At 48.1% G+C, this 25,205-nt stretch overlaps 1 protein-coding gene across 1 annotated transcript in view; it reads left to right on the plus strand.

Moving 5' to 3' along the window:
- The window catches only part of TRABD2B (TraB domain containing 2B), a 224,249-nt gene extending 207,556 nt beyond the window's left edge, over nt 1-16,693 (plus strand). The window contains exon 5 of the mRNA XM_044674815.1: nt 16,599-16,693. Within this exon, the coding sequence (XP_044530750.1) occupies nt 16,599-16,693 (95 nt within the window). The remainder of the gene's footprint in view (nt 1-16,598) is intronic.
- The last annotated feature ends 8,512 nt before the right edge of the window (nt 16,694-25,205 follow it).

A 25,205-nucleotide genomic window follows, 5' to 3' on the forward strand; every position in this document is an offset into this window, starting at 1 on the left:
CCATCACCCCATCTCCCACTTATGTAACCTTGGGAGTTCAGTGGTATCAGAGAGTGCTTTGGTCTTGGAGTCAAGAAAACTTGAGTTCAAATGCTGCCTCAAATGCTTAGGAGCTGTGGGACCCTAGGCAAGTTTCTTAATCTCTCTGTGCCTCAGTTTCCCCTTTTGTAAAATGCAGAAGATAAAAATAGCACCCGTCTCCCAGGGTGGTTGTGAGGACCAAATGAGATAACATATATAAAGCTCTGCCAACCTCTAAGTGCCAAAGAAATGCTGACTCTTCTCATTGCTGTTGTGGTTATCTTTAACTCTCCCCCCGTATCTCCTCAGTCACAAGGGCCTGGCGCGCCCCCCTCTTCCTCTCTTGTCCCATGGCCACTGCGTCCTTGTCAGCACCCATTGGCCGATTGGGCCATCCTCCTACCAGCTTTTCCTGCCTCCGTCACTCCCCTCTTCCAGACAGACCTTCTTCATGCTCAGGGCGGGCTCTGGACCCACTTTGTCCCCCCGCAGAGCAGCAATGGTGGGGCTCCTGGAAGCCAGCAGGTCCTTGGTGAGGTCTGTGTCTGTGGGAATGCCAGCGTGTGAGGAGCTACGGAAGAGACGTGTTTATCAGCCCCGGCAGCCCCGAGCACACGGCTCCCATCATGGGACAGCCTGACACCAATTCTCCTTCTTATCAGAGCCCACTTAGGACAGAAACATGCAATGAAAAGTGGCCTGGAAAGCCACGCGGCGGTGAAGGCCGCTAAAAATAGCACCTTAATTTGGGTGCCAGGACCTCTGGGGGAAAAGAGGAAGGAGCTCGAGTCCTTGTAAGGAGCCCTGACCTGGAGGAGGGCTGGCCTCCCCCATGGGCGCCCCACAGCGTCCCCAAACCTCTGAGCTGGAAGGTACCCATGAGGGCACCGAGCCTGGTCCAGGCATGGAAGGGGAAAAAGAATTGTGTAGACAAGAACAGAGATCCAGGAGCCAGTAGAGGCTGCCCCAGACCCATTTTACAGAGAAGAAAAATGAGGATCAGAAATGAAGGGAAGAGATTTGTTCAATGATACTTTTAGAAGTTCTGGCCAAAACACTAATTAAAAAAAAAATTATTAGCTTTCTGCCTCAATAACAACTCTAAGATGGAAGAAGGGCAAAGGCCATGCAAATGAGATTAAATGACTTGCCCAGGGTCACAGAGCTGGGAAGTATCAGAGGCCACATTGGAACACAGGTCCTCTCAACTCCAGGCTTGGCTCTGTATCCACTGTGCCACCATTTTGAATAAGGTGGATGGAGGTAGGTTCCAATTAAGATCTGTCCAATTAAAAGCTAAAGAGGGGGCAGCTGGGTAGCTCATTGGATTGAGAGCTGGGCCTAGAGATGGGAGGTCCTAGGTTCAAATCTGACCTCAGACACTTGCCAGCTGTGTGACCCTGGGCAAGTCACTTGACCCCCATTGCCTACCCTTACCACTCTTCCACCTATGAGTCAATGCACAGAAGTTAAGGGTTTAAAAAAAAAAAAAAAAAAAAAAAGCTAAAGAGACCATTATAATAGACTTTTTTTAAACCTTTACCTTCTGTCCTAGAGTCAATACTGTGTAATGGTTCCAAGGCAGAAGAGTGGTAAGGGTAGGCAATGGGGGTCAAGTGACTTGCCCAGGGTCACACAGCTGGCAAGTGTCTGAGGTCAGATTTGAACCTAGGACCTCCCATCTCTAGGCCCAGCTCTCAATCCACTGAGCTACCCAGCTTCCCCCTATAGTACCTTACCACTCTTCTGCCTTGGAGCCAATACACAGGTAAGGGTTTAAAAAAATAAAATAAAATAAAGTCCTTACCTTCCATCTTAGAATCAAAACTACATATTGGTTCCAGGGCAGAAGAGTGGGAATGGCAAGGCAATTGGGCTCAAGTGACTTGCCCAGGGCCACACAGCTAGGAAGTGACTGAGACCAAATTTGAACCTAGGACCTCCTGTCTCCAGGCCTAGCATGCCCTCTAGCTTCATATTTTAGTGGAAAAAATTGCTTAGAGCACCTCCTTCTTTCCTCCTCCTCCTCCTCCTCTTACATTCCTTAGGTATCTCCCCCATCTTTCTCCTCCTTCACCTCTGTCTCCCATTATGAAGTGATTTTTCTCCTTGCCAAAACAAAGCCTTCCACCCACATAGGAGAGTCCTGTTATATTCTCCAGCAGATTTCCCCCTCTGCCACCCTGACTCCATCACTTATCTTCAGTCTCTCCTTGTCTTTTGGCTGCTTCCTTACTTCCTGCAAGCATGCCCATGCCTCCTCCATCCTCAAAAGGCCTTCCCTGGCTCCATCTTTACCCACTAGCTACCCTGCCACATTGATCCTCCCTTTGTGACTAAATTCCTTAATAAGTTTGGCCTCCACTCCCTTCTCTTTCCTTCTCTTAAATCTCTGCAGGCTGGCTTCCCACTTCAACCATCAGAAGCTCCCAAGTCACTAACGATCTCTTGATCGCCCGATCCAATGGCCTTTTCTCAGCCCTCATTCTGCAGCCTTTGACTCTGCCGATGGCTCTCTCCTCTTGCAAATCTCTCCTTGCTAGGTTTTTGGGGTTCTCTTCTCCCTCTGGCCACTCCTCAGAGTCACATCCTTGTCCAGATCATGCCTCTGGCCGCCTCCCTGGGCTCTGTCCTCCATCAGACCAAGGACTCTGTCCACACCATTTTGCTTGGTGATCTCATCACTTCCCAAGGATTTAGTTATCATCTCTTTCCTGAGGATTCCCTGATCTTCATATGCAGCTCTAACCTCTCTGCTGACCTCCTATCTTGCTTCTCCAGTTGCCTATTGGATTTCTGAATCTGAGTGTTCCATAAACATGCTAAACCCAACTCCTGTTCAACACTGAATCCACCCCCGTCTTCTAGTCCTCCCCTCTTCCTAGCTTTCCCAGTACTGTGGAAAGTACCATCCTGTTTTCCCACAGTCCCTCCAGCATTTGTCATTTTCTGGTTTTGTTCATTTTGCCAGTCTGATGGGGATGAGGTGGTACCTTTGAAAAATGGCAATTATTACAGGCTTTACCTCTCAGGGCTGTTTGGGGAATGAAATAATAATAGTAAAGCACAGAGCTCAGTGCCCGGCACCTAGTAGGCACCATGTAAGTTCTTCTTTCCTTATTCATGATTTAGAGCAGCGGTTCCCAAACTTTTTTGGCCTACCACCCCCTTTCCAGAAAAAATATTACTTAGCCCCCTGAAATTATTTTTTTAAATTTTAATAGCAATTAATAGGAAAGATAAATGCATCTGTGGCCATCACCACTTTCTGGATCACTGCAGCACCCACTAGGGGGCGGTGGCGCCCACTTTGGGAATCACTGATTTAGAGCATCTTTTCACTTATTGACAGCTTCCTCTGGAAACTGCTTGTTTCTTTCACCATGTACTAATTAGGGATTGGCTCTTGTTTTTTATGAAGTTGACAGTTCCCCATATGTCTTGGAAATGAGACTTTTGATCAGAGAAACTTGCTGTGAAGATTTCCCACCTCTCCCCACCCCCCACCATTTTCCTGCTTCTCTTCTAATTTTAGTTGCATTGATTTTATTTGTGCAAAACCTTTTTAATTTTATGTCTGTTTTCCCTCCTGTGAATATATCAATCTCATGTTTGGTCATAAACTCTTCCATAGTCCTGGCAAGTGTTTACTTCCATGTTCCTATTAATTTGTGATGTCACTCTGTATGTCTAACTCATGTGGCTATTTGGAGCTTCTCTTGGGATATAGTGAGGATGGGATGACTTGAGTTGCCAAGAAGGTTTCCATCCAGGACTCTGCCTCTGCTCTTGCCCCTGCCCAACATTTTCCACCTCCATCCCCGATATTGCCATTGTGGATAGAATAAAAGACACACCAGTGGGGCATGCGGTTAGAGTAGTCTCAGAGCTAGAAGGGACTGCAGAGCACTCCTGGTTCAACCCATTCCCCCATGATACCTTTCATGGCGGATGACTTCCGAGTTCGTTTTTAACCCCTTTGTTTTACAAATGGCAATCCAGAGCCCAAAGAGGGGACGTGAGTAGCCCAAGATCACAAAGCAAGACAGGGCTTCCTTTACTCAGCTCTAGTCAACTCTTCCTCCTTCTGGCCCAGTTGCAGCCCCTCATATCGCCTATCTCTGATTCCATGAAAACGGGAACGTCAGTGATGGCAGACTTGCTTACAAGAGAGAACATCTGTTTACAGAAATCTTCAAGTGTTTATGTTCACGCTCCCATGTGTCCAAGGTCCCAAGACTGCTTCTCCCCTTCTTCATTCCATGATTAATTATTCCAGTGGGATTATTCTCCCTGACATGGACTTAATGGGCCAGCGACATTAATCCCCTCTGAGCTTAACCATATGTTTGGACGTTTAAAAAAAATAAACCATTAGTAGACTTCCCCCCCCCCCCTTCCATGGCCAAGAAGTCATGGCCTCAAGAGAATAAAGGTCAGACTTTGGAATGGGGACCCTCCCAGAGTCTCTGAATGGGAAGGGAAGCCTTGTAGTCCAGCCAATGGAACAGCACATGAATGCTCTCTCCAGTAGCCTCGATTAGTGGTCGCCCAGCTTCTGTTTGAGCACCTCCATGGAGGGAGAGCATGCCAAGCCCTGAGGATGCCCGTCCCCCTTAGAAAGCACTCTCGTGATCAGGAAGGCTTTCCTTGCTTTTAGTGTCTGCATCTGCTCCTTGTTGGAGTGGGGCCTGGAACGCAGCCTTCTGCTCAGTTCCATCCAATGCTCTTTTAAAAATCAACAAATAGCCGGGACAGGGAGATCTTGGATCCTCCCCATATTTTAGTCCACAGTGTGAGGAGAAGGGTGAGATCTTTCCAAGAATCACATTTCAATGGAAGGCCTGCCCGTTCCATGCTTCCACCAAAGACCCCTTCCGTGTCTCCAAGACGCCATGTTGATTATTCTCTGAACATTGAGTCAATTCCTAGGAACCTAGGAAGATCGATTTAATCTGGGAAGGGACCAAAGAGATTAACTCCATGCTTTTATACAGGGGGAAACTGAGTCCAAGAGAAATAAAATCACTCGCTTAAGATCCCACACATAGTAAAGTCGCAGAGAAGGATTTGAAACTAGGTCTATGACTCAATAGGCAGTTCAGTGGCTCAGTGGATAGTGCGTCAGGCCTGGAGTCAGGAAGACCTGAGTTCAAATTTAGTCTCAGACACTTGCTAGCTGTGTGACCTTGGGCAAGTCACTTAACCGTGTTGGCTTTCGTTTCCTCATCTGTCAAATGAGCTGGAGAAGGAAATGAGAAACCACTCCAGTATCTTTGCCAAGAAAACCCCAGATAAAGTTACAAAGAATAGCAACTCAACACAGTTGGAGGGGTCCGTCTTTTGAGTGCCTCCCTTTCAAACCTCTGGGGACACAAGTGGGTGAGAAGATTCAAAGTTTTCTCTCACTTTTGGAGAAAGCTTTACTCGGGGCACACAGTGGAGATGCCTGGCCCATGGCCCGAGTATTCAGTCCTTCTGAGCCCTTAGCTCCACAGAACGGCAGCTCCCTGCGGCCTGGGTCATGGGAGAAGGCCAACGAAGAGGAGGTTTGGATAGAGAGGACAGGGCTGAATTATGAGGCTTTCCACAAGAGCACCGGGGTGGTCTGTGTCTACACAGGACAGAGAGAGAGGCCTTCCCATCTCTTCAGGGTCAGTGGGGCAGGAAGAGGGCACTTGGTACAGTTATGTTGTGTAATGGATAGAGCCCTGGAAGGCAGAAAGGCCTGCCAGGGGTGGGACCCTGGGCAAGTCACTTAACTCCTCTAAGACTCAATTTCCTGATCTGTAAAATGGGGGTAAATCGTGGCTTTTAACTCTCAGAGTGCTTGTGAAGGTCGAATGAAATAATACTCCTTAATCACTTTGAAAGTATGGAGGCCAAAACAACAACAAAGCCCCCTAAACTCCACTCTTTAAGGGAAGGAAGAAGAATTTATGTTGCGCCTACTGTGTGCAAGGCAGTGTGCTAAGCACTTTACAGATTTTATTATGTTTAATGCTAAACTGTAAACTGTAAGTGGGGAATCGTCTTCTTTTCATTATGATTTTTAGGGTGAGGGGGCCCTGAAAGGGAGCAAAGAGGGAGTCAGGGGCAGCTGGAAATTCTAGGCTAAGGAGGAGAGAGAAGATTTCAGAAGGAGAAAGAGGATGAAGGATGGGGCAGGGAGCCTGAGGCAAAAATCTGGGCTCCAGGAGAGAGTACCCTGAGTCAGATCCAGAGAAGGAGTCCAACCTCCTCCTGCTGTCACTTCATCATGGCCATTTGTCCCCACAGTAGGGTCCTGCGGATGGTGGTCCAGTGCCCACGCCTTCCCTGAAGTAGACGGGAGAGCACCTGATGGCATCACGTATGGAAACTGTGAATGTCTGCTCTTACGGGCATCACCCCTGCTTTCCGAACGAGGAGCCCGAGGGAGGGGGGCTGCCCAGGATCATGCAGGGTGTATTATACGGTCTGGATGGAGGGTTCCTTCCTGGGCACCCAGATCTATGTTCTTGCCTTTCCCAGCCCTGCCATCTCCTGTTCTAAGGTCCGTCCCAGCTCTCACACTCTCTGCCCTCTCTCATCTCTTACCTTCTCTGCCTCTCATCCCTCAGCTCTCTGGCCTCGTCCTCCTTGATTGCCCTGAGATCCCTCAGTTCCACCCTCTCTCCAGCTTCCCCCAGAACACAGAGGGGCTTGGCCTTCCTTCCTCCCTCCCTTCCTTCCTCTCTGTATCTCTGGCCCTGCCCAGGCTGCCTGCAGAGGCAGCTGGGGGGCCGCAGGATTAGCATTTGAAAGGAGCCCCTGCATTAATTTCAGACGGAACATAAATATGGGCTTGGGCCCCCCCTTCCCAAAGAGGAGACTCGAGAGCCTGCTCTTCTCACCGATGGAGGGGAAACATGTGGGGGGGATTAGGGACAGTAATAGAGGCTTTCAGGGCCGGCCCTGCCCTGGAAACATCTGGCTGGGCGCCCCTTCCACTCCCCCCATCCTCCCAGTCCCCTGGCACTGTCTCTGCAGCGCCTGTTAATTGCACCATTGTTCCCCGGGTCCCTTGCACAATGCTCTCCCTCCATCTGTGGAGGCTTGGAAGGGACACGTCTTGTTTCCTCTGATTTCTTGCTCTGGAACTCAGACTTTGAGGGTTTGGGGGCCAACCACCTAAAAGGGAACAATAGTTCTCCTTCTGGCGGCCCCTCCGATGAATTAAGCATCGGTGGCATTGACGCTGCGTTTCGCCATTGGCGGAAACACTTTATGGTTTATGAAGTCAACCCACCCACTCTCACTGGATCTTTCCAGCCGCCTGCGAGGGAGCCAGATGTGGGCACTGAGCCTCCGGTGGATGGCCCCACCCGGGACCAATGGGATGACCAGGCATCCTTCCGGGCAGACACTGGAGTATCTCCTGGGAAATGGGGAGGACTGTGTAGGACAACCTGTTGACCTTTGGGGAGCGCAGTGGAGCAAGTGCCCAAGACTAAGGAAGATGCCCTGAGTTTGAATCCTGCTTCCCATCCTCAACTCACTGTCTATGACCTTGGGCAGATCGATATGGGGATGATAATAACGTGCTACTGCAGGAATATAATATAACAAGATAGCATAAGGGAGCCTTTAAGTTAGCTGTTATTATTTCCTGAAGAAGCATCCCTTCTATCACACTGCCCTGAAACACTGCTCCGACCAGTTTCTGCTTGGAAACTCGGAGGAAAGGAGATCTTGCTGCCTCCCATTTTGCTTTGAGACAGTTCTCCGAGTTAGTAATCTTTCCCTTGCATCAGTTTTTCCAAGATGGTGAAGGGATGTCCTCCCCTGGCGCTGGTTGCCATATTTCTGTGACTTAGGAAATTGTCTTTAAGAATATCTGTGGGCAAAAAAATAATTCCTCGTTCTGTGGCCAGTCTGGTGAGACGCTGCCAACGTGGAGGTGGGCTAGTCCTCCTACGGCACGAAGGCCTTCCTTGAGCTGAAACTGGCTTCTCTGTATGTACCATGAGACTCAGGCTGCTACATCAGTGCCAGGCTGGAGGAGGGAAGGGCAGGAGCTTGTCAGGACTGAGGTCAGCCAAGAGCCAGGCCCAAACCAGTCTGGAAGAGCTAGAGGTAAGGACGGGACCTGGGGCAGTGAGGGCACCCAAGGCCAGAGGCCAAGTAGGAGCCAAAGGCCAAAGGCATAAATCATTCAGACATGGAAGAACAGGGTAGAACAGTCTGTTCTGCTTAACACAGGGAGGACTTGATCCCTCCCTCTTCCCCAAGCTGAATGTGGCCATTCTATCCTCCTTCTTGGCCTCTTCTACAGGAAGGCTCTCTCAAGATGCATCATGGACCTAGAGGGAGAAGATCCAAGTTCAAATCCCAACTCTGCTTCTTACTTCCTATGCAACATGTGTTTAGAAAAGTGCTTGGCACATAAGAACATATTAAATGCTCATTGACTTGATTTCACTTGACATTGAATAAGTCTTATCCTTCTCTAGGCCTTGGTTTTCCCCATATGTAAAATGGATAAGATAACCTAAGAACCCTTCCAACCTTTCCTGATCCCACCAATTGCTAAATCCTTCCCACTTTGAAAATTTAATTTTTAAATGTATACATTAAACGACTATGTATTAATATACTATTATATTATATATCTAATTATAACACATGATATATCTTATATGTAATATGTTATATATTTATTATATTATATAATAGTATATCTTCTATTTACTTGCCTATCTGTATATAGGTTATATTTTCTCCTAAGGGCAGTAGTGAGCCATATAAGGTTTGTGAGTAGGACAATGGCATGATCAGGCCTGGAAATTAGGTGGAAGATAGTTGGAGAGAGGAGAGACTAGCAGCAAGCCATTAGGAGGCCACTGTGTGTGTTTGTGTGAGCAGAGCAAAGAGGATGGATGGGCAGAGTCAGGATTAACAGGAGGTGTCAACTGTTTGGAAAAGGGTTGGGGAGAGCCAATCGGGGAGCTCTAAAGCCGGCCTTGGGATGTCGGTCACCACAGCTGTCCTTCTCCAGCTCCGTGGATTCCCCCTCCAGCCTCAGATTTTACCCTGAGGTTCCCTCATCCCTGCAAGTCCCTCAGGCTTCCCCCTTGAGTCGCTTGTGGTTCCCCGATCTCCTCCCATTTAGGAAAGAAATCCAGTGGGGCCACAGTCTGGCCGGAGCCCCCACGGTCATCCGGGGCCACGCTGAAAGTGAAGATGGCTTTGTTAAAGGGAAGGGTAGAAGCCTTCCCAGTGGCTCATGAATGGGCTCCAGGATTCAGGACTTTTTGGGCTGTTCACACAGGAAATCTGGGGTCACTTTTAAAAAACCTTTACTAAGTATTGGTTCCAAGGCAGAAGAAGGGCAGTAAAGGCTAGGTAAGGGGTGGGGGGCAGGCTAAGTGACTTGCCCAGGGTGATACAACTAGAAGTGTCTTAGGCCAGATTTGAGCCTAGAACCTTCTGTCTGTAGGCCTGGCTATCCACCTTGGTGCCCCAAGGGTTATTTTTTAAAGGGAGGAAAAAGTGGGTTCGCTTTGGTTTGGTTGGCCTCAGAAGAAAGAAAGTAGGGGCAGTGGGGGGGAGTCACAGAGAGGCCAACTGAGGCTGGATATCAGAAGGAAATTTCCAATGAGTGCAGGTATCCCGAAGGGGAATGGGCTGCCCCTCCAGGCGGCGGGTTCCCACTCCTTGGAGGTCTCCAAGCAGAGGTTGGAAACCTCTGGTCAGGGATGCTAGAAGGGGAATTCCCTTGTGTACGGATGGCCCTCGTAAGGGATCCCTCCAAGTTCCAAGAGTGTTATGTGAGTCTGACTTCCTCAGAGCTTCCCTTTCCCCAGTTCTAGGAACGCCTGGCCAGGATCGCCTCCTACCCGTGTGCACCTTGGCCAAGGCAAGGCCTTGATTGGCTCAGTGACTACCGTCCCCCCTGGAGGGCTTCTGCTCTTCCTTCGCCCTGGTTCAAGTTGCCATTATCCAGCCCGTGGAAAGAAAAGTCAGCCTGAGGAAGGGGGGGCTCCGTGGGGGGGCTGGGAAGGGACGGCTCAGGACTGAGAATGGAAAATGTCAGAGCTCAAAGGGACAGAGAATGTCAGAGAGCCGAGGAGTCTTGGAGGACATTTAGGCTGACCCTTTCATCGTACAGATGGGGAAACTGAGGCTAAGCCAAGGAAAGCGGCTTGCCTGATGCCCCATTGAGTGACCTGCGTGGCAGAGCTCAGGTTTGAAGGTCTTCTGTCCTAATACCATCACGGCTACCTGGAGTTCGTAAAGAACCCTCTGTTGAAAGAATGGAGGCTCAGACTCAAGCCTGTACTGGTTGTGTCTGAGATACTAGGTTGGGGGCGGGGGATACAGAACTAACAACAGCCCAATCCCTGCCCTCAAAGAGCTTACTGTCTGGGGTGGGAAAGAAGGAGGGGTGGTGGGCAAGGAAATAAGCAGGCCTCAGAATAATAAGATATGAACTGGAGGTGTAGGAAGGCTTCCTGGAAGAGGTGTCCCTGAGCTTGAGCAAAGTCACAGCCTTCAGCAGCTACAGTTTGAAGGAGGCAGGCAAGGCGGAGAAAAGTCCTATCCAGAGAGGGGGTGTTTCTCAGTGAACTTGGGCCAGTCCTGGAGCCTTGGGAAGACCCTGGCCTGGGCCCTTTTTGGAGGCCTCTCTATAGAAGGTGGCAGAGATCCACTCCGGGCCCAGAGCCAGGTCCAAGAGACAAGCAAAGCATTCCCAATGCAGTGATGGAGGCTCCCCCTCTGTTCTTGGGGGAATCCCAAAGACTGCCTTCCCTGGGCCAAGGACCTAGGGTTAGGATTAAAAATCTCTCGGGCTCTCCACTCTGTGCCTTCTCTGAAGCTGAGGGGCCCCGGGATGTCTCCAGCTCTGAAGAAGAATCCCAACTGGAAGGACATTCAGTCCATACCTGAACAGGAGTCCCCTCGCCAACATCCCCAGAAAGTGGCCATCCAGCCTCTCCTTGGAGACTTCCAATGATGGAGAACTCACTACCTACTGAGGTAGTACTTTAGACTTTGGGACGTCTCTCTGGGTGGGGAAGTGTTTTCCTCATGGCCACCCTGAATTTGCTTCTCTGCCTTCCCCTTTCTCACATTCTTCCAAGAATCCAAGCCGAAGGAGTCTATTAAAAAAAAAATGTCTGGGGGGCATTGAGCTACCCAGTGGATTGAGAGTCAGGCCTAGAGATGGGAGGTCCTGGGTTCAAATCTGGCTTCAGACACTTCCCAGCTGTGTGACCCTGGGCAAGTCACTTGACCCCCATTGCCCACCCTTACCACTCTTCCACCTATAAGTCAATACACAGAAGTTAAGGGTTTAAAAAAAATGTCTGTGCTTCACGTGTCTCCAGGGTTATGTGCAGGAGTGCTCTCTCTATGGCCCCACATTTTGACCCCTCTCTGATATGGGAAAACGTCTTCAAAATGTGTCGTAATTGGGAAAAATGGCCAGCCGAGTCTATGCAAACTTAACGAGGCTGAGCCTCATAGGAGAGACTCCTGCTGGAAGCCTTCCCTGCCCCTCTCTGGAATCACATCATGCCACTGGGGAGCTGTAGCCAGGAGACTGGCAAGGGGGTGAGCCAGTCCCTTTTGGCCATCCACCGAGTTATCTCAGTGCCAGCCCCTCTGGACAGAGGCACCGATGGGCGGACGCCAGCCTCAGAGCCAAGAGGGCCACTCAGGACTGCTACTATTGCTCATTATTTAAATAAATCTTATTAACTACAATTATTCTTTAAGCTTTACAGAAGACTTTCCTCCTAACAACTTTGTGAGTACGGTTAAAAGGGCTTCACAGAAAAAGTAGGGATAGAAGGAAATATCTGTTTTACTGACGAGGAAACTGAGGTTCTAAGTGGAAGTGATCTGCCCAGCATTGCAGAGCCTCTCTGTTCTAGAGCTGGGACTCGACCTCAGATCTTCTGACAACAAATCCAATGTTTTTTCCTTGTGTTCATCTAAGCCAATGACATGAAATAAAAAACAAAAACCAGAGACCTGGCCAGGGCGGGGTGGGGGTCGGGGGAAGGCAGCTAAGTGGCTCGGTAAATTGAGAGCCAGACCTGAAGTCAGAAGGTCCAAAGTTTAAATCTGGCATCAGAATCTTCCAAGCTGTGTGACCTTGGGCAAGTCACTTAACCCAAATTGCTTAGCTCTTTTGCCTTGGACTCTAAGATGGAAGATAGGGGGTTAAAAAACTCCTAAAACCCAAGAGTCCTTAACTTTAAATCAAACAGGCTTTCCACTCTATCATAATGGAGAAAGGACAGATTACAAATTCCTTAGCCTGGCCTTTGAGGCTCACCATAACCCGACTCACTACCTTTCTCAGTCTTATTTCATTCTTTTCCAGTTCAAACACTCCGAATTCCTATTAAATTGGCCCACAGGCTGCTCTTTCCTTCATTTGGCCCATAATTCCTTCGGCCAAGGAAAATGAACTAATTAAACTTCAAGAGACAGAGAACAAAATGGCGGGTCAAGAGCAGAAAGACCAAATAAAAGGCGAGACAGGAGGAGAGCATTCAGCGGCCCTGGCAGGTTTCCTGCCAGCCAGTCCCATGACCTGAATCCTGGGGTCCTCCAGGGACTGGCAGGGGGAGTTTCTGAGCTGCTGCCAGTGACCTATAAAAGATCTTGGAGAAAAGCATCTTCAGATTGGAGAAAACCTCATGTTTTCCCAGTTTTCAATAAAAGGAAGAGATTGGAGTCTGTAGAAGATGGGCCAAGGAGCTTGACTCGGATTCCTTGTGAAATTCTAGAATGGTTATTAAAGGGATAGCCGCGGGTGAGCCTCTCTAAAGCTGTGTTTGGAAAGAGGGGCTTCATCCACACCGAGTCCCAACCAAACCTGGGATCTCAGGAAGCACTAGTGAGCCATTAGGGGTCTTAGAGCTGTGGCAGGACCTCTCAGGTCCAGGCACCCGGGCAGGAAGGAAGCCAGGGACTTAGTATTGGAGGAGAAGATGTCGGGGGAATTCGGGAGGATCTCCCAAGCTTTACTTGGAAGGCTGAATCTCAGTTCCCTGGCAGCTATTTGACTGTGCCTAGACTAAGATCCTCCTCCAATTCCTCGGGGTGGTGTGGGGCTGACCCTGGGATCTCAGCCCCAGGCGCGGAGTCAGAAAGCCTGGCAGAGTCTTTCTGGCACGCCGCCGCCGGCTGCCGTCCCTCTGAAGTCCATTGAACTCTGTCTCCAGGAATCCTCGCTCTGCAGGAGCAGTCAAGGCATGCGTAAATATTTGCTGCCCATTGTATACAGCCTGCGGGGCTGGTATTTTCCTTGGCAAGCCCTTAAAGTGAACGTGGCTTAGACAGTGAGCTGGGGGCGCCTTTAATTAAACAGGTCTCCCAGGAGGCAGCAGGCAAGTTGCTTTTGGTGCCTGGGGGAGATTCCAAGCGCTGTTCCTCAGTGGTGGTTTCTCCTCCTTCTGTGGCCAATGAGTGGATGTGGCTGCTGGATGGCTGATAGCCCCACCCAGAGCAAGGGCAAGGGCTCAGGTTGGGACCTGCTTATACCCTTCTGTCCCTTGGCCTCATCTCAGCCCCAGGCGGCCCCCAGATGGCTCCCGGTGCTCCTTGGATGGCTGGACCCAATGATGTCGCGATAATTCCCAGTAAGGCATTTCAACCTCTTGGGGTTCAGGCAGAGAAAGTGCAGCTCCTCTTTGGGAGAGAGAGTTCTTCCTCCCAGAGTTCCCAAGGCCAATGAAATCCCTTGTTCAGTCCCTAGCCCTGCCCCACCCCCCAACAACGACAGTAATAATAACAAATTAGTATAAATGATCATTATATGCTGTAGTTAGTATTAATAAGTATTAATATATTAGAGAATAAATTGTATAATAAAATAATACATTAGAATAAATAATAAACACATTAATAAACAATAATTTATTATTAATGATTAATTTTTATTGTTAATAATAAATTAATAATTAATAGTTGTGGTTATAATAACTCCCAGTTCTTTAGTACCCACAAAACTCTTTCTGGACAACAGTCCTATAGGGTCAGTAATAAAATTAGAGTCTTTGTTTTACCAATGAGGGAATGGAGAGGTAAAGGGCTTGCCAGTGTTGATACTTTTCTCCAGCCCCCCCCAATATATATATATATGTATATATATATATAATGAATATAATGAAATGAAATATATAACATGTAATAATATAAATATACAATATATAATATAAATGAATATAGATGAATATAAATGAAAACATTGGGTCCACAATGAGGGAGGAAGGATGAGGGCAGAATGGAGAGAATGGGGAGAAGGAGCAGAGAGGCAAATGTAGGTTGGATGTTAGGGGAATTGACTAGCAATGAGTGCTGTCCAAAATGGAAAGAACTGCTTCAGAAAGTAGTGAGCTCCCCGTCTTCGGAGATCATGGAGTGGCGCCACTTTTTCAAGCTCAGCTCATAGTGGACCAATTTGGGGAAGGACTTTGTAATGGCAAAGCACAATTTCAGTGCTGACATTTTGGACCATGCCTTTACTGAGGTCATCTTTCCATATCTCCTTTTGTTGTGGGGCTGGCCCTGGGATCTCAGGCACCAGGAGGTCTTAACAACCCAGGGGAGCCCAAGGATGGAGGACCTGCTCTACTCAGAATAAATGGGTTCATAGTTTAATATAGGATTAATACTGCCATGTTTTCTTGGGGCAACCTGTCAGTTGCCCTGGATGGAATGTTGACCGTGGCATGAGCCACAGGGCAAGTACCAACTGGCAGTTGGACCCAGGGTATATAAAGCCCCGGAGACCTAGGGCTGGGTTCTGTTCTTTTCCCTACTTCTCTTCTCACCTATACATCTACCCCTTGGGGTGGGATCCAGGGTGGTTGAAGGAGGTAGAACGTGGGATCTTAGTTTCCCTAGGCCAGGCAGGTTTCGAAGATCTTTGCTGACCCAATAGGAACATCAATTAGATATGTCATTTATTCCCCAACAAGAGGTTGATTTATATTTACCATCAAGAGATCATTACTGTCCCAGGGCTGGTCCATTGGGACAGCTGAAGATCATAGGTAGGAGTTCATCAACATCCTGAACTTAGATCAAGAAGGCAGTACTAGACTAGTTTCATAGTTTCCTAACCCATTCTCCAAACCCTTTTCCCTAATCAACTTATTCAATAAATCTTTAGCTTAATTTATGAACTAGTGCCTCATACCTTCAACTTAGATCTAAGTAGACTGCTGTTCAAGATTCTAAGGGGAAGACAGAGTAACTCCATTACTGTTAGACAGGAAGCATCATACATTCTTCCTGTCTAATTGCACTGTCAACCAATAGGAGTTATTTCCTCAGCCAGGTCAGAGGCTGAAGGGAAATCTTCTTAAAGGGGTTTAGTCCTTATCAAGGGAATTACATCAGTCCCTTGGCTGGCTTAGGCACTGGGTATTTGTCATACCTACATCCAGTACCAACAATAAACAGCTTGTGTCTAAGCCACATTAGCTTCCTGACTGCTTACATCTTTACCAACCTACATTACAGATTCAGCATTAACCCTCATTATAATAGATCAATCATTCAGTCAATTATATAGTGTCTACTATGTGCCAGGCACCGAGCTAAGCACTGGGAATACAAAGATAAAAGAAGACTCCTCACGCTTACATTCTAATCGTAGAGCCAATACACACATGTATCCATATGTGCAAAATGAAGCCTAGTAAGTTGAGGGGAGAGGGCAGCTAGGTGGTACAGTGTATATGAGTTCAAACCTGGTCTCAAACACTTACTAGCTGTGTGACCCTGGGCAAGTCACTTCACCCTATTTGCCTTAGTTTCCTCACCTATAAAATGATCTGGAGAAAGAAGTTGCAAACTATTCTAGGATCTTAGCTGTGTGACCCCAGGCAAGTCACTTAACCCTGTTTGCCTCAGTTTCTTCAAATGTAAAATGAGCTGGAGAAGGAAATGGCAAACCACTCCAGTATCTTATCTCTGTGACCCTAGGCAAGTCACTTAACCCTGTTTACCTCAGTTTCCTCAAATATAAAATGAACAGAAGAAGGAAATGGCAAATAACTTCATTATCTTTGCCAAGAAAACCCCCAATGAGATCATGCAGTCAGAAGGCTGAAAAATGACTGAACAACAAAAATTCAAAGGGGAAGGCCCTGGAAGCTGTCGGGGAGATCAGGAGAGGCCTCATGTAGAACAGAGGGGAGGAGGGAGAGCATCCTAGAGATTTGGATGGATTCTTTGAGTGATGGCCTCAGTCTTTCTCCTGAGATAGGATGGGTCTATGAGCAGCATTAATGCTGCCAGATTCTGTGAAAGGATGAACCCTGTGTGTTATTTCCCTTCTCTGGATCTCAGTTTTCTTTCCTGCAAAATGGGAGGTCTCTGAGGGTCCTCCAGATCTTGACCTATGAGCCTATTGCAGTGCCTGGCACACAGCAGGTGCTTACTAAGTGTTTATTGCCTATTGCCTGCTCCCAAAGGTAACATCCGGGGCGTGGAGCCCTTGTGGAAGGGCCACTGATGCTGGCCACCTGCTGCCACGAAGGGAAGGTGCCTGCGAGTTGTAGACTCTCGTCTCCCTTTTGCTGTTTCAGGTCACTTCCTGGGGAACAACACCGTGATCGACGTCCTGCGCCAGGCTGGGTTTGAGGTGGAGCACACGCCACCAGGGAAAGCCGTGCACAGGTGAGATGCCTTTGTTTCCTCTGCCTGGGGACTCTCAAGCTTTCCCTGTGCTAACTGCCCTCACTATGAGCTCTGGCCGGGCATCCAGCCCCTTGCCCAGGCTTTGTGGCAGCCGGGGGACCTGGGCAGCCTTAGCCACCTGGCTCAACATTCTTCACCTGTTCAGAGGTTCATACGAATCAGAACTGGAAAGTAGCCTTAGGGATCACTCCACCAACCCCTTGATTTTACAGATGGGGAAACTGAGTTCCAGAGGGCAAAACTGGGAGCAATGATAATATTAGCTAACAATTCCATAGCTTGTTAAGGGTTTGTAGAGGTCTGGTTTACCCCTCTTTTTATGACACAGATAGATAGGTTATTACTGGTATCATGCCCATTTTACAGATGTCTCTACAAAGCCTTCTTGTGGGCTTTGTACAGATGCCCCATTGGGGAGCAAAGGAGGCCCTGAGCTCTGCTAAACAGTGCCAGGAGATCTCAAGCACAAGCTGGCTTAGTCTCAGTGATAACTACACTTACCATGCAAGGCCAGCCTTGCTAAATAAATAGAGGCTCCTCGACAATAGTCTGGCCTTCGAGCCATGAATTCTTTACCTCCAGAGAGGCTCCTTACAGTCTGGCCTTCAAAGAATGAATTCTTTGGTTTTACCAACTCATGAAATGATAGACAATAAAATGAGGTGCTGGTGCGAGGCGGCCCCACCCTGCTTCTGCTGCCACGATGGTAGGAGAAAGGGTGGCAGGTGCTAAGAACGCCGCTGCCTAGACGGGCAGTGAGCACAGCCTCCCCTGTGAGAACCCTGAATGGGAGGTCCTTGCCCGGTGACCATCGGAAGGACCCGCGTCATGTCCATCTCGACGTTCTTGAAATAAATGAACCCTGGAGGCAGACGTTTCGGCTCAGTTGAGGGAAGTAGCCGGATCATCCTTGGAAAAACAAGGAAAGGAGTGCGTGGAGTCTCACCGTGCATCCAAAGACAACAAGAAACACATCTTCCTGGGCCTTTGGGTCCTCTCGGATCAGAGCACTCAGCCAAGTCACCCACCGGCCAGAAGACCCCCATCGATGCTCGGGGCTCTGGGCCCTGCACCGCTCTCCAGAGAATGACCCTGGCCCGTTGGGAGGACTTGGGCAAGCGTCAGAGAACGCACGGGCCCCAGAGGGTTAGAGTCGCCATTGTTCAAGGGAAGAGACATCGTTGAGGTCCAGTCAGTCACTCTTTCCTCAGGCCTTCTACCTACATAAGAGATTATGCCTTTGGACCAAAGGACCTGAGGGGAAATGACTTGACCAGCAGCACACAGTAGGTCTATTCCAGAGCTAGAACTTCAATTCAATTAACTATAACAAATATGCATTTGTTGATTGATTAATTCAATTCAGTAATCACTTAGGTGAATGAATGAATGAAAAACCATTTATTAATTATAAATCATTTACTATGTGCCATTTAGTGTACTGAGTCTCAGGGATACAATTACAAGAAAAAAGGAGCAGACCCTGCCCTCCTGGAGCTTATATTCTTCTTCTTTTTTTTTTAACCCTCACCTTCCCTCTTAGAATCAATGCTGCATATTGGTTCCAAGGCAGAAGAGTGGTAAGGGCTAGGCAATGGGGGTGAAGTGACTTGCCCAGGGTCACACAGCTGGGAAGTGTCTGAGGTCAGATTTGAACCCAGGATCTCCTGTCTCTAATCCTGGCTCTCCATCCACTGAGCTACCCAGCTGCCCCCTGGAGCTTATATTCTAATAGGAGAAAAGAACACATTCCAGAGAGTTAGCGTGGGACAGTGGGGTACCCAGTGGGAGGAACAGTCCAGGAAGTGATGTTTGATGGAGGAGAGATAAGGTGAGGGCTCCACCTATCAGAGCCCAGTGGGGGGAAGAGGAGGAGGCAGCAGAGACAGCGCCCTTTAGAGCTAGCCAAGGAGAGTCCCTGTGCTAAGTGCTGGGGATACAAAGCCATCCCTGCCCTCCAGGAGTTTCCATTCTCCCAAGGAGGATGTAAGTAAATGCATAGAAAACTATACAAGAATGACAAGTCCTTTCAAGAGGGCGAGAGAGATGCTAGCCCAAGGGGGCGAAGGCAGGGCTTTGCCAGAACTCTGTCCCAAGGAGTCCCTGGCCCTGGTCTTCTTCCCCCTTCCCCCTCCTCTGGATATTCTCTGTCCCTCTTCCCAGAGTCCACCTTGAACAGCCAGAGTTCAGCAGTCTAAGGTCCGAGGCCACCTCTCCTCCTCCTCCTCCTGGATTCCATTCCCCAAATGACCGATTGCCTGGCAGGCTCGGGCACCCACAGCAGCTCCAACCCGGGGCTGGAACACACATTCTGTAATAGCAGAGGGTTTTCTGCCGAGGAGTGGAGGGGCCAGGAAGGATTCTGGGAAGCCCGTGAACAATACAGGACTATGGATGGACACAGGTGTTACTGGAGCAGCTTCTTTTGTCCAGAGGCTTCAATTAGGGCCCCAGCAGCTGCCTGCCATCCCCTGGCCTTGGTGGGCAAAACCAGGGGGACTGGAGATGGGAAGGAGGAATTCATACTCCCTTTCTTTTGAAAGAGAGAGAAAGAGGGCTAATAAGGCAGGGGGAGGTCGGGAACACAGACTCCTGTGAGGAGGTGCCCAGAACATCTTCTCTGGCTTCCAAGGTACAGATTTAGAGGTAGGGGAGGCCTTTGAGATGATTTAGCCCAACACCCTCATTTTTCAAAAAAAGAAACTGAGGTACAGGGAGATAAATTCTTTGTTCCCATTTTGTAGAGGTAATGAGTTCTCTTGGGGTCTTAATAAGAGTCTGTAAGTGGTGGTGGCCAAGAAGGTAATGGGATCCTGGACTGCACTGAGCAACAGATCAAAGGCTACCTTGCTCCATACACAACAGGAGACCCAGGTTCGACCCCAGTTTAGAGAGACATTGGTTACCTGGATGACAACTATCTGGATCATTTGGCCCAACTCTCTCTCATTTTTACAGCTCAGAAGGGGAAACTGAGGCTCAGGGAGGAAAAAGGATTTTTAAAGGGCATGAAATAGCTCAGGAGCAGAGCTAGAAAGAAAATCTATAGGACACAGCTAGGTAGCACAGTGGATAGAGCAACAGGACAGGACTTGGGAGGGTATGGGGTCAAATTTGGCCTCAGATACTTCCTAGCTGTGCAAGCCTAGGCAAATCAGTTAATTCTGTTTGCCTAGCCCTTGCCCTTCTGTCTTAGAGAGATTACTAGGACCGAAGATAAGGGAGACAGGGAGGAAGAAGGGAGGAAGGAAGGAAGAAAGAGGGGGGAGAGAGGGAGGGTGAAGGAAAGAAAGAAAGAAAGAAAGAAAGAAAGAAAGAAAGAAAGAAAGAAAGAGAAAGAAAGAAGAGAGAAAGAGAGAGAAAAAGAAAGGGAGAGAGAGAAAGAAAGCAAGAAAGAAGAGAAGAAAGGAAAGAAGAAAGGAAAAGAAAGAGAAAGGAAGGAAGGAAGGAAGGTTGGAAAAAAGAAGTAGAGAGAGAGAGAAAACCTATAGGCCAAGGTTCTTTCCATCCTATCTCAGTTGCTTCTCCTACTCTCTCTCTGTCTCTCATTGTCTCTGCATCTGACTCTTTCTGTCTCTGACTCTATTCTATATCTATGTCATGTATCTGTCTCTCCAGCTGTCTCCATCTCTTACTTTCTATCTTTTTTCTCCTCTCTTCAGTGTTGTCTGTCCTCTTCCATCTCCCCCACCCCTAAAGGTTGTAAAGGAAATTCCCAGACTGCATAGAAGCTTAGATAAGATGCCTTTATGATTCCAGATTAAGTTCAGGGACCAAAATGAGAGAATCTTCAGTGCCCTGGAGTACCTCAGCTTTGTACATTTTAAAGTGCTTTGCAAGGTCAGTTATTATTATTATTATTATTATTATTATTATTATTATTATTATTATAGGTGAGAGACCTTCCAGACTTGATTCCATACACATCATTCTCCTTCTTTTTCAGAAACCACAAACACTTCTTTTGGCCTCAGTTTTCTCACCTGTAAAATGAGAAGGTTTGATTAGATGACCTCTGAGGCTCCTTCAAATTCTAGTTCTCAGTTTTGCTGGCCACACATTCTCCTTAAAGTGATTTCTTGTGGGCGGGAACCATGTCTCGTCCTCTTGAGCTCTCCCAACCTGTGTCCAGTGTGCCTGACTGGCCTTAGACCCAGAGATACAGGAGAAAGGGGCCAGCCATGACCCCTTTGTCTTGGAGTCTTTTCAGTCCCTCTGGCCATCCTCTGTCTGGTTGGAGCAATAGGTCTCTGTTGTGGTAGAAAAGAATAAGGCAAATGGGATGGCTCAGACCAAATCTAGCAGCAGAAGGAAAACTACGGTAGGCTGGATGTGGGCCTATCGGACCTTTCCCTGAGTCACTCTTCTTTTAAGCTACAATGGCTCCTTCAACATGTGGAGGGGCTGAGGCCCCAAGAAGTATGATATTTGCCTTTATTGAATCCCAAACTGAAAACTGAGAGGTCCAGTGAGGCTGAGAAGGTGAAGGCCCACAGTTCATCCTTGGAGGCCTATAGGATAGCAGAAGGAGCAAACAGGCAAGCCCTTGGGGAGCAATGTGACAGCAAAGGAAAGGACAGACTACAAAAAGCAGACACGAGAACTCAGGGGCCATAGCAATCTGGGGCCATCTATTATAGAGCCAAACAGCCTTACATATGTGGATGGCCTCAGGATAGCAATCATAATGATGACCCTGAATCAAGAAAAGGAGATTTGATGCAATAAATCAGAAAGAGAAGATACAGGCATGCTATTAGTAAAAGTACTGACAGCAACAGAAAAAAAACAGAAACAGAAACAGACACAGAAACAGAAACAGACACCGAAACAGAAACAATTATGGTATGTTTCCTGGTAAGACAAAGAGATGACGAGAATCTCAAGGAGAGAGACAATCTCATCTCCAACACTCAGCTTTCCTGTTGCTTCCTAGAACAATTACAATCAGAAGTCATCTTCAACAGCTCTCAGGAAACAATCATTAGAACACAGAACATGGGGCATATGCAGAACTTGTACAGAGTTACAAATTGTTTAAGACTGTCAAGTCATTCAAATGCAATAATATTTGTAAAAAGAACATAGCACAGCGATGGGCTCCTGTAAGGTTCTCTGCCAATGCTTATTTATTTCTCTTTCCCCTCCACGGTTAGTCAGTAAGCTTTTATTAAGCCCCTACTATGTTCTAGGCACTGTGATAAGAGTTGGGATATATAAGAAGGAGCAGAAGGCAGTCCCTGCCTTGAGTCAGCTCAGTTTCTAAGGGAGGAGGCAACAAGCACACACATACACAAATAAGCTACAAGTCAGATAAACAGGAAATAATTAAGGGAGGGAAGGCACTAGAATGAAGAGGGGTTGGGAAAGGCTTCCTGTAGAAGATGGGATTTTCATCAAACAGAAGGAAGAAAATTTCAAAGAAATTCAGAAAGATATTTATGAAATAACGGAAAACCAAAAATTCACTGTAACTATGATCGTGGAACCAACATGAAGAAAACCAGAAAGAGAAGCCTAAGAGGGACTTAGAGAGAAGGACCGAAACTTCTTATAATTCTCCATTCATTAAAATTCATTCATTTGAATATTAAAAAAAGAATGGAATGAGGCCAAAGTAGTAAACCTCCCTCATCCCTGGGAGCTGGAGAAATTGTGTGGGAAGGAGCTAGCCACTGAGGCCTAGAAAGCAAGAGCTAGATGCCAGCAAAGAACAGTGGGAAGAAGTCTGGATTTGGCATCTAAGGTCAAGATTCAAATCTTTTCTCCCTCCCACCCTGAAATCACCTATTTTAAACTCCCTCCCAGCCCTAACATTCCCTACAGCATTGGTGAACCTTTTCAGAGTTCAAGTGCCCAGAGGGCAAATTCAAGCTATCTGTGAGCCCCCATTACTGGAGAGAGTTGAGAGAGAAAATGCTTGCTTTGGGCAGCTGGACAGAGGGGCAGGGCATGTAAAAAATGTCCTCGGGCACTGGGAAGAGGGGGAACTGAGCTGCTCCCCCAGTGCTGGCTCTGCAGGCATGCCACGTCTTTACCAACCTGCCCTATCCTATGTGCCCTCCCAGTTCCAACATTTCCTATCCTACGGCCCTCCCAGCACTAGTCCAGGAGCAGGTCTCATATTCCTGGGGTGGGAATAGGGCTTTCCAGGGGGACAGCTGGCAGAGAGCTGGGTTAAGCAGAGCTGCCCATCCTAATGAACACCATATTCCAAGGATGTTAGGGCCAGATTTCCAAGGTCGTGGACTCTGTTGGATGGAGTATGGGAGCATCATGACCCAGCAGGCCTAGCTTGGGACAGTGACTCAGTGGTACCTCTCTCACCTTCCTTGTTAGCTGACCTGGGCCTAAAGGGTTGGGAGAAGCCAGATCTTGGAGGGATCTCCACCCAGGGACTCCCTAAAGAAGCAAAGCTGCCAACAAAGAATCTGAGAAAGGAGCAATGAACTGGGGCTGGGGGTGCGGGTGGGGGGTATGAGGCAATCCCTCTCCTCCAGGAGCTTAACTCCAAAAGGAGGAAGACAAGCCAGAGATGAGAGCTGAAAGGGAGTGGGGTGGGAAGAAGAGCCCTACCTGGAGGGCATGGAAGAGAAGGCTGGGAGAGTCAAGAGTGGAGCTTGGAGAGCATTTTCCTTTAAAAAAAAAAATGGTTTTAAGAGGAACCGACCAATTAGAGGAAGGGGCCACAGGGCCAGGGAGTACTTCCGATGTGAGGAATCCAGAGAAAGAGAGAACTTCTAGGGTGAAGGTGCTTCATGGTAATAATAGAGAAAGTCTGGAAAGTCAGAAGAGCCTGGAGAGAAATGAAGACTAATGAACATGTCTGGAATTATTGGAGGCAGCTGGTGGTGCAGCAAATAGAGCCTTGGACCTAGGGTCAGGAAAACTTGAGTTCTAATCCCACTTCATCTGTGTGTCCTTGAGCAAGTCATTTAACTTGTCTGCCTCAGTTTCCTCATCTGTAAAATGGGGATAAAAATATCCCTACCCCTTGGGGCATTTGTGAAGCTCAAATGAGAATTTTTGTAAAAATCCTTTCACCCAGTACCTGACCTAGAATGGGAACCATCTAAATGCTTATTCCCTTTCCCCTTCCCTGTTGTAATTCCATACCTCTTCTCCTTCATCTGATTCCATGTTGACTCTATCTTTCCTCTGCCAATCCCATGGACCGACTGCACACACAGACAGCTGCCTGGGACGTGCCTCCCACATCGGCAGCTAAACATTTCTCGTTAGTTAGAACAAAGCCGATTTTTTTTTTCTCTGACGTCCTTCAGGGTTCCCCATGTCCAGTGATTCCCTGCTCTGCTCTCAAAGCAAGTTTCCAGGACCTTCAGGCCTAAGGAGGCTGAGCGTCCCAGCGTTCTTTAACCCTCAACCACATAGTTTCCATCCCCCACCCACCCCCTCGCACACTGAAATCCAGATCCGTTGTGAGGCGTGTATTGCCTTGGCTTGGAGCATCCTGTTGGGTTCTTTGTAGAACGTCTCCACTTTCTCATCCTCAGCAACAGATGTTGGCATGGAAACTGTAGTTACCTTCATGGTGGTCTTTCCAGCTTATGTTCGTCCTGAATGCTGCAATATGAGATGACCAAATGTCCCATGAAATGATGTTTCTTGTTGCCTTTGGACGCACAATAAAACCAACGCCGCCAACGCTCCATTGGCCTCTCCAATGAGAACCTGTGAGCTCTCCTTCCTCCCCAGCTGAAACTTCCTCCTGCCTTCTGGTTTCATTTGTAGTGGGAGTGCCAAGGTCAGCAGGCTTTGGGTCCCCGAGCAGTGTGTCCACGTTTGGTCACTGAAGAGGGCCACTCATTCATGGAAGGAGGAACTGATTTCGGGTTTATAAACTTTTTAGTGCAATGGATCAAGACTAGATAGACCTGGAGACTCATCTTTGTGAGTTCAAATCTGGCCTCAGACACTTACTAGCCGTGTGTCATGGGGCAAGTCATTTTACCCTGTTTGCCTCTGTTTCCTCATCTGTAAAATGAGGATAACAACAGGATGTATCTCCCAGACATTTAGTAGCTGTGTGTCACTGGGCAAGTCACTTTACCTTGTTTGTCTCAGTTTTCTCATCAATAAAATAAGCTGGAGAAGGAAATGGCAAACAGCACCAGGATCTTTGCCAAGACAGCCCCAAATGGGGTCACAGAGACAGACAGGACTGAAAAACAATTGAAGAATAACAAAAAGCCCCTCTATGAATTTGAACCCCCTGCCTCCCCAATGCTGCCGTTGTCCCAGTGGAAGCAGGACGGGCCCTGGATAGAGCGACATTTTGTACAGTTCTCTGTGGCATGAGATTGCCAAAGTCCAAAATCCAAAGCTTTATGGCCGAGTGGCCTGTGATGAAGCCCTTTCTCTCTGTGTCTCTCCCTCTCTCTGTGTCTCTCTCTCTCCCTCCCTCTCCCTCTCTCTCTCCCTCTCTCTCTCTCTCTCTCTCTCTCTCTCTCTCTCTCTCTCTCTCTCTTTTAACC

The sequence above is a fragment of the Gracilinanus agilis genome, chromosome 4, assembly GCF_016433145.1.
Source record: "Gracilinanus agilis isolate LMUSP501 chromosome 4, AgileGrace, whole genome shotgun sequence".
NCBI lineage: Eukaryota > Metazoa > Chordata > Mammalia > Didelphimorphia > Didelphidae > Gracilinanus > Gracilinanus agilis.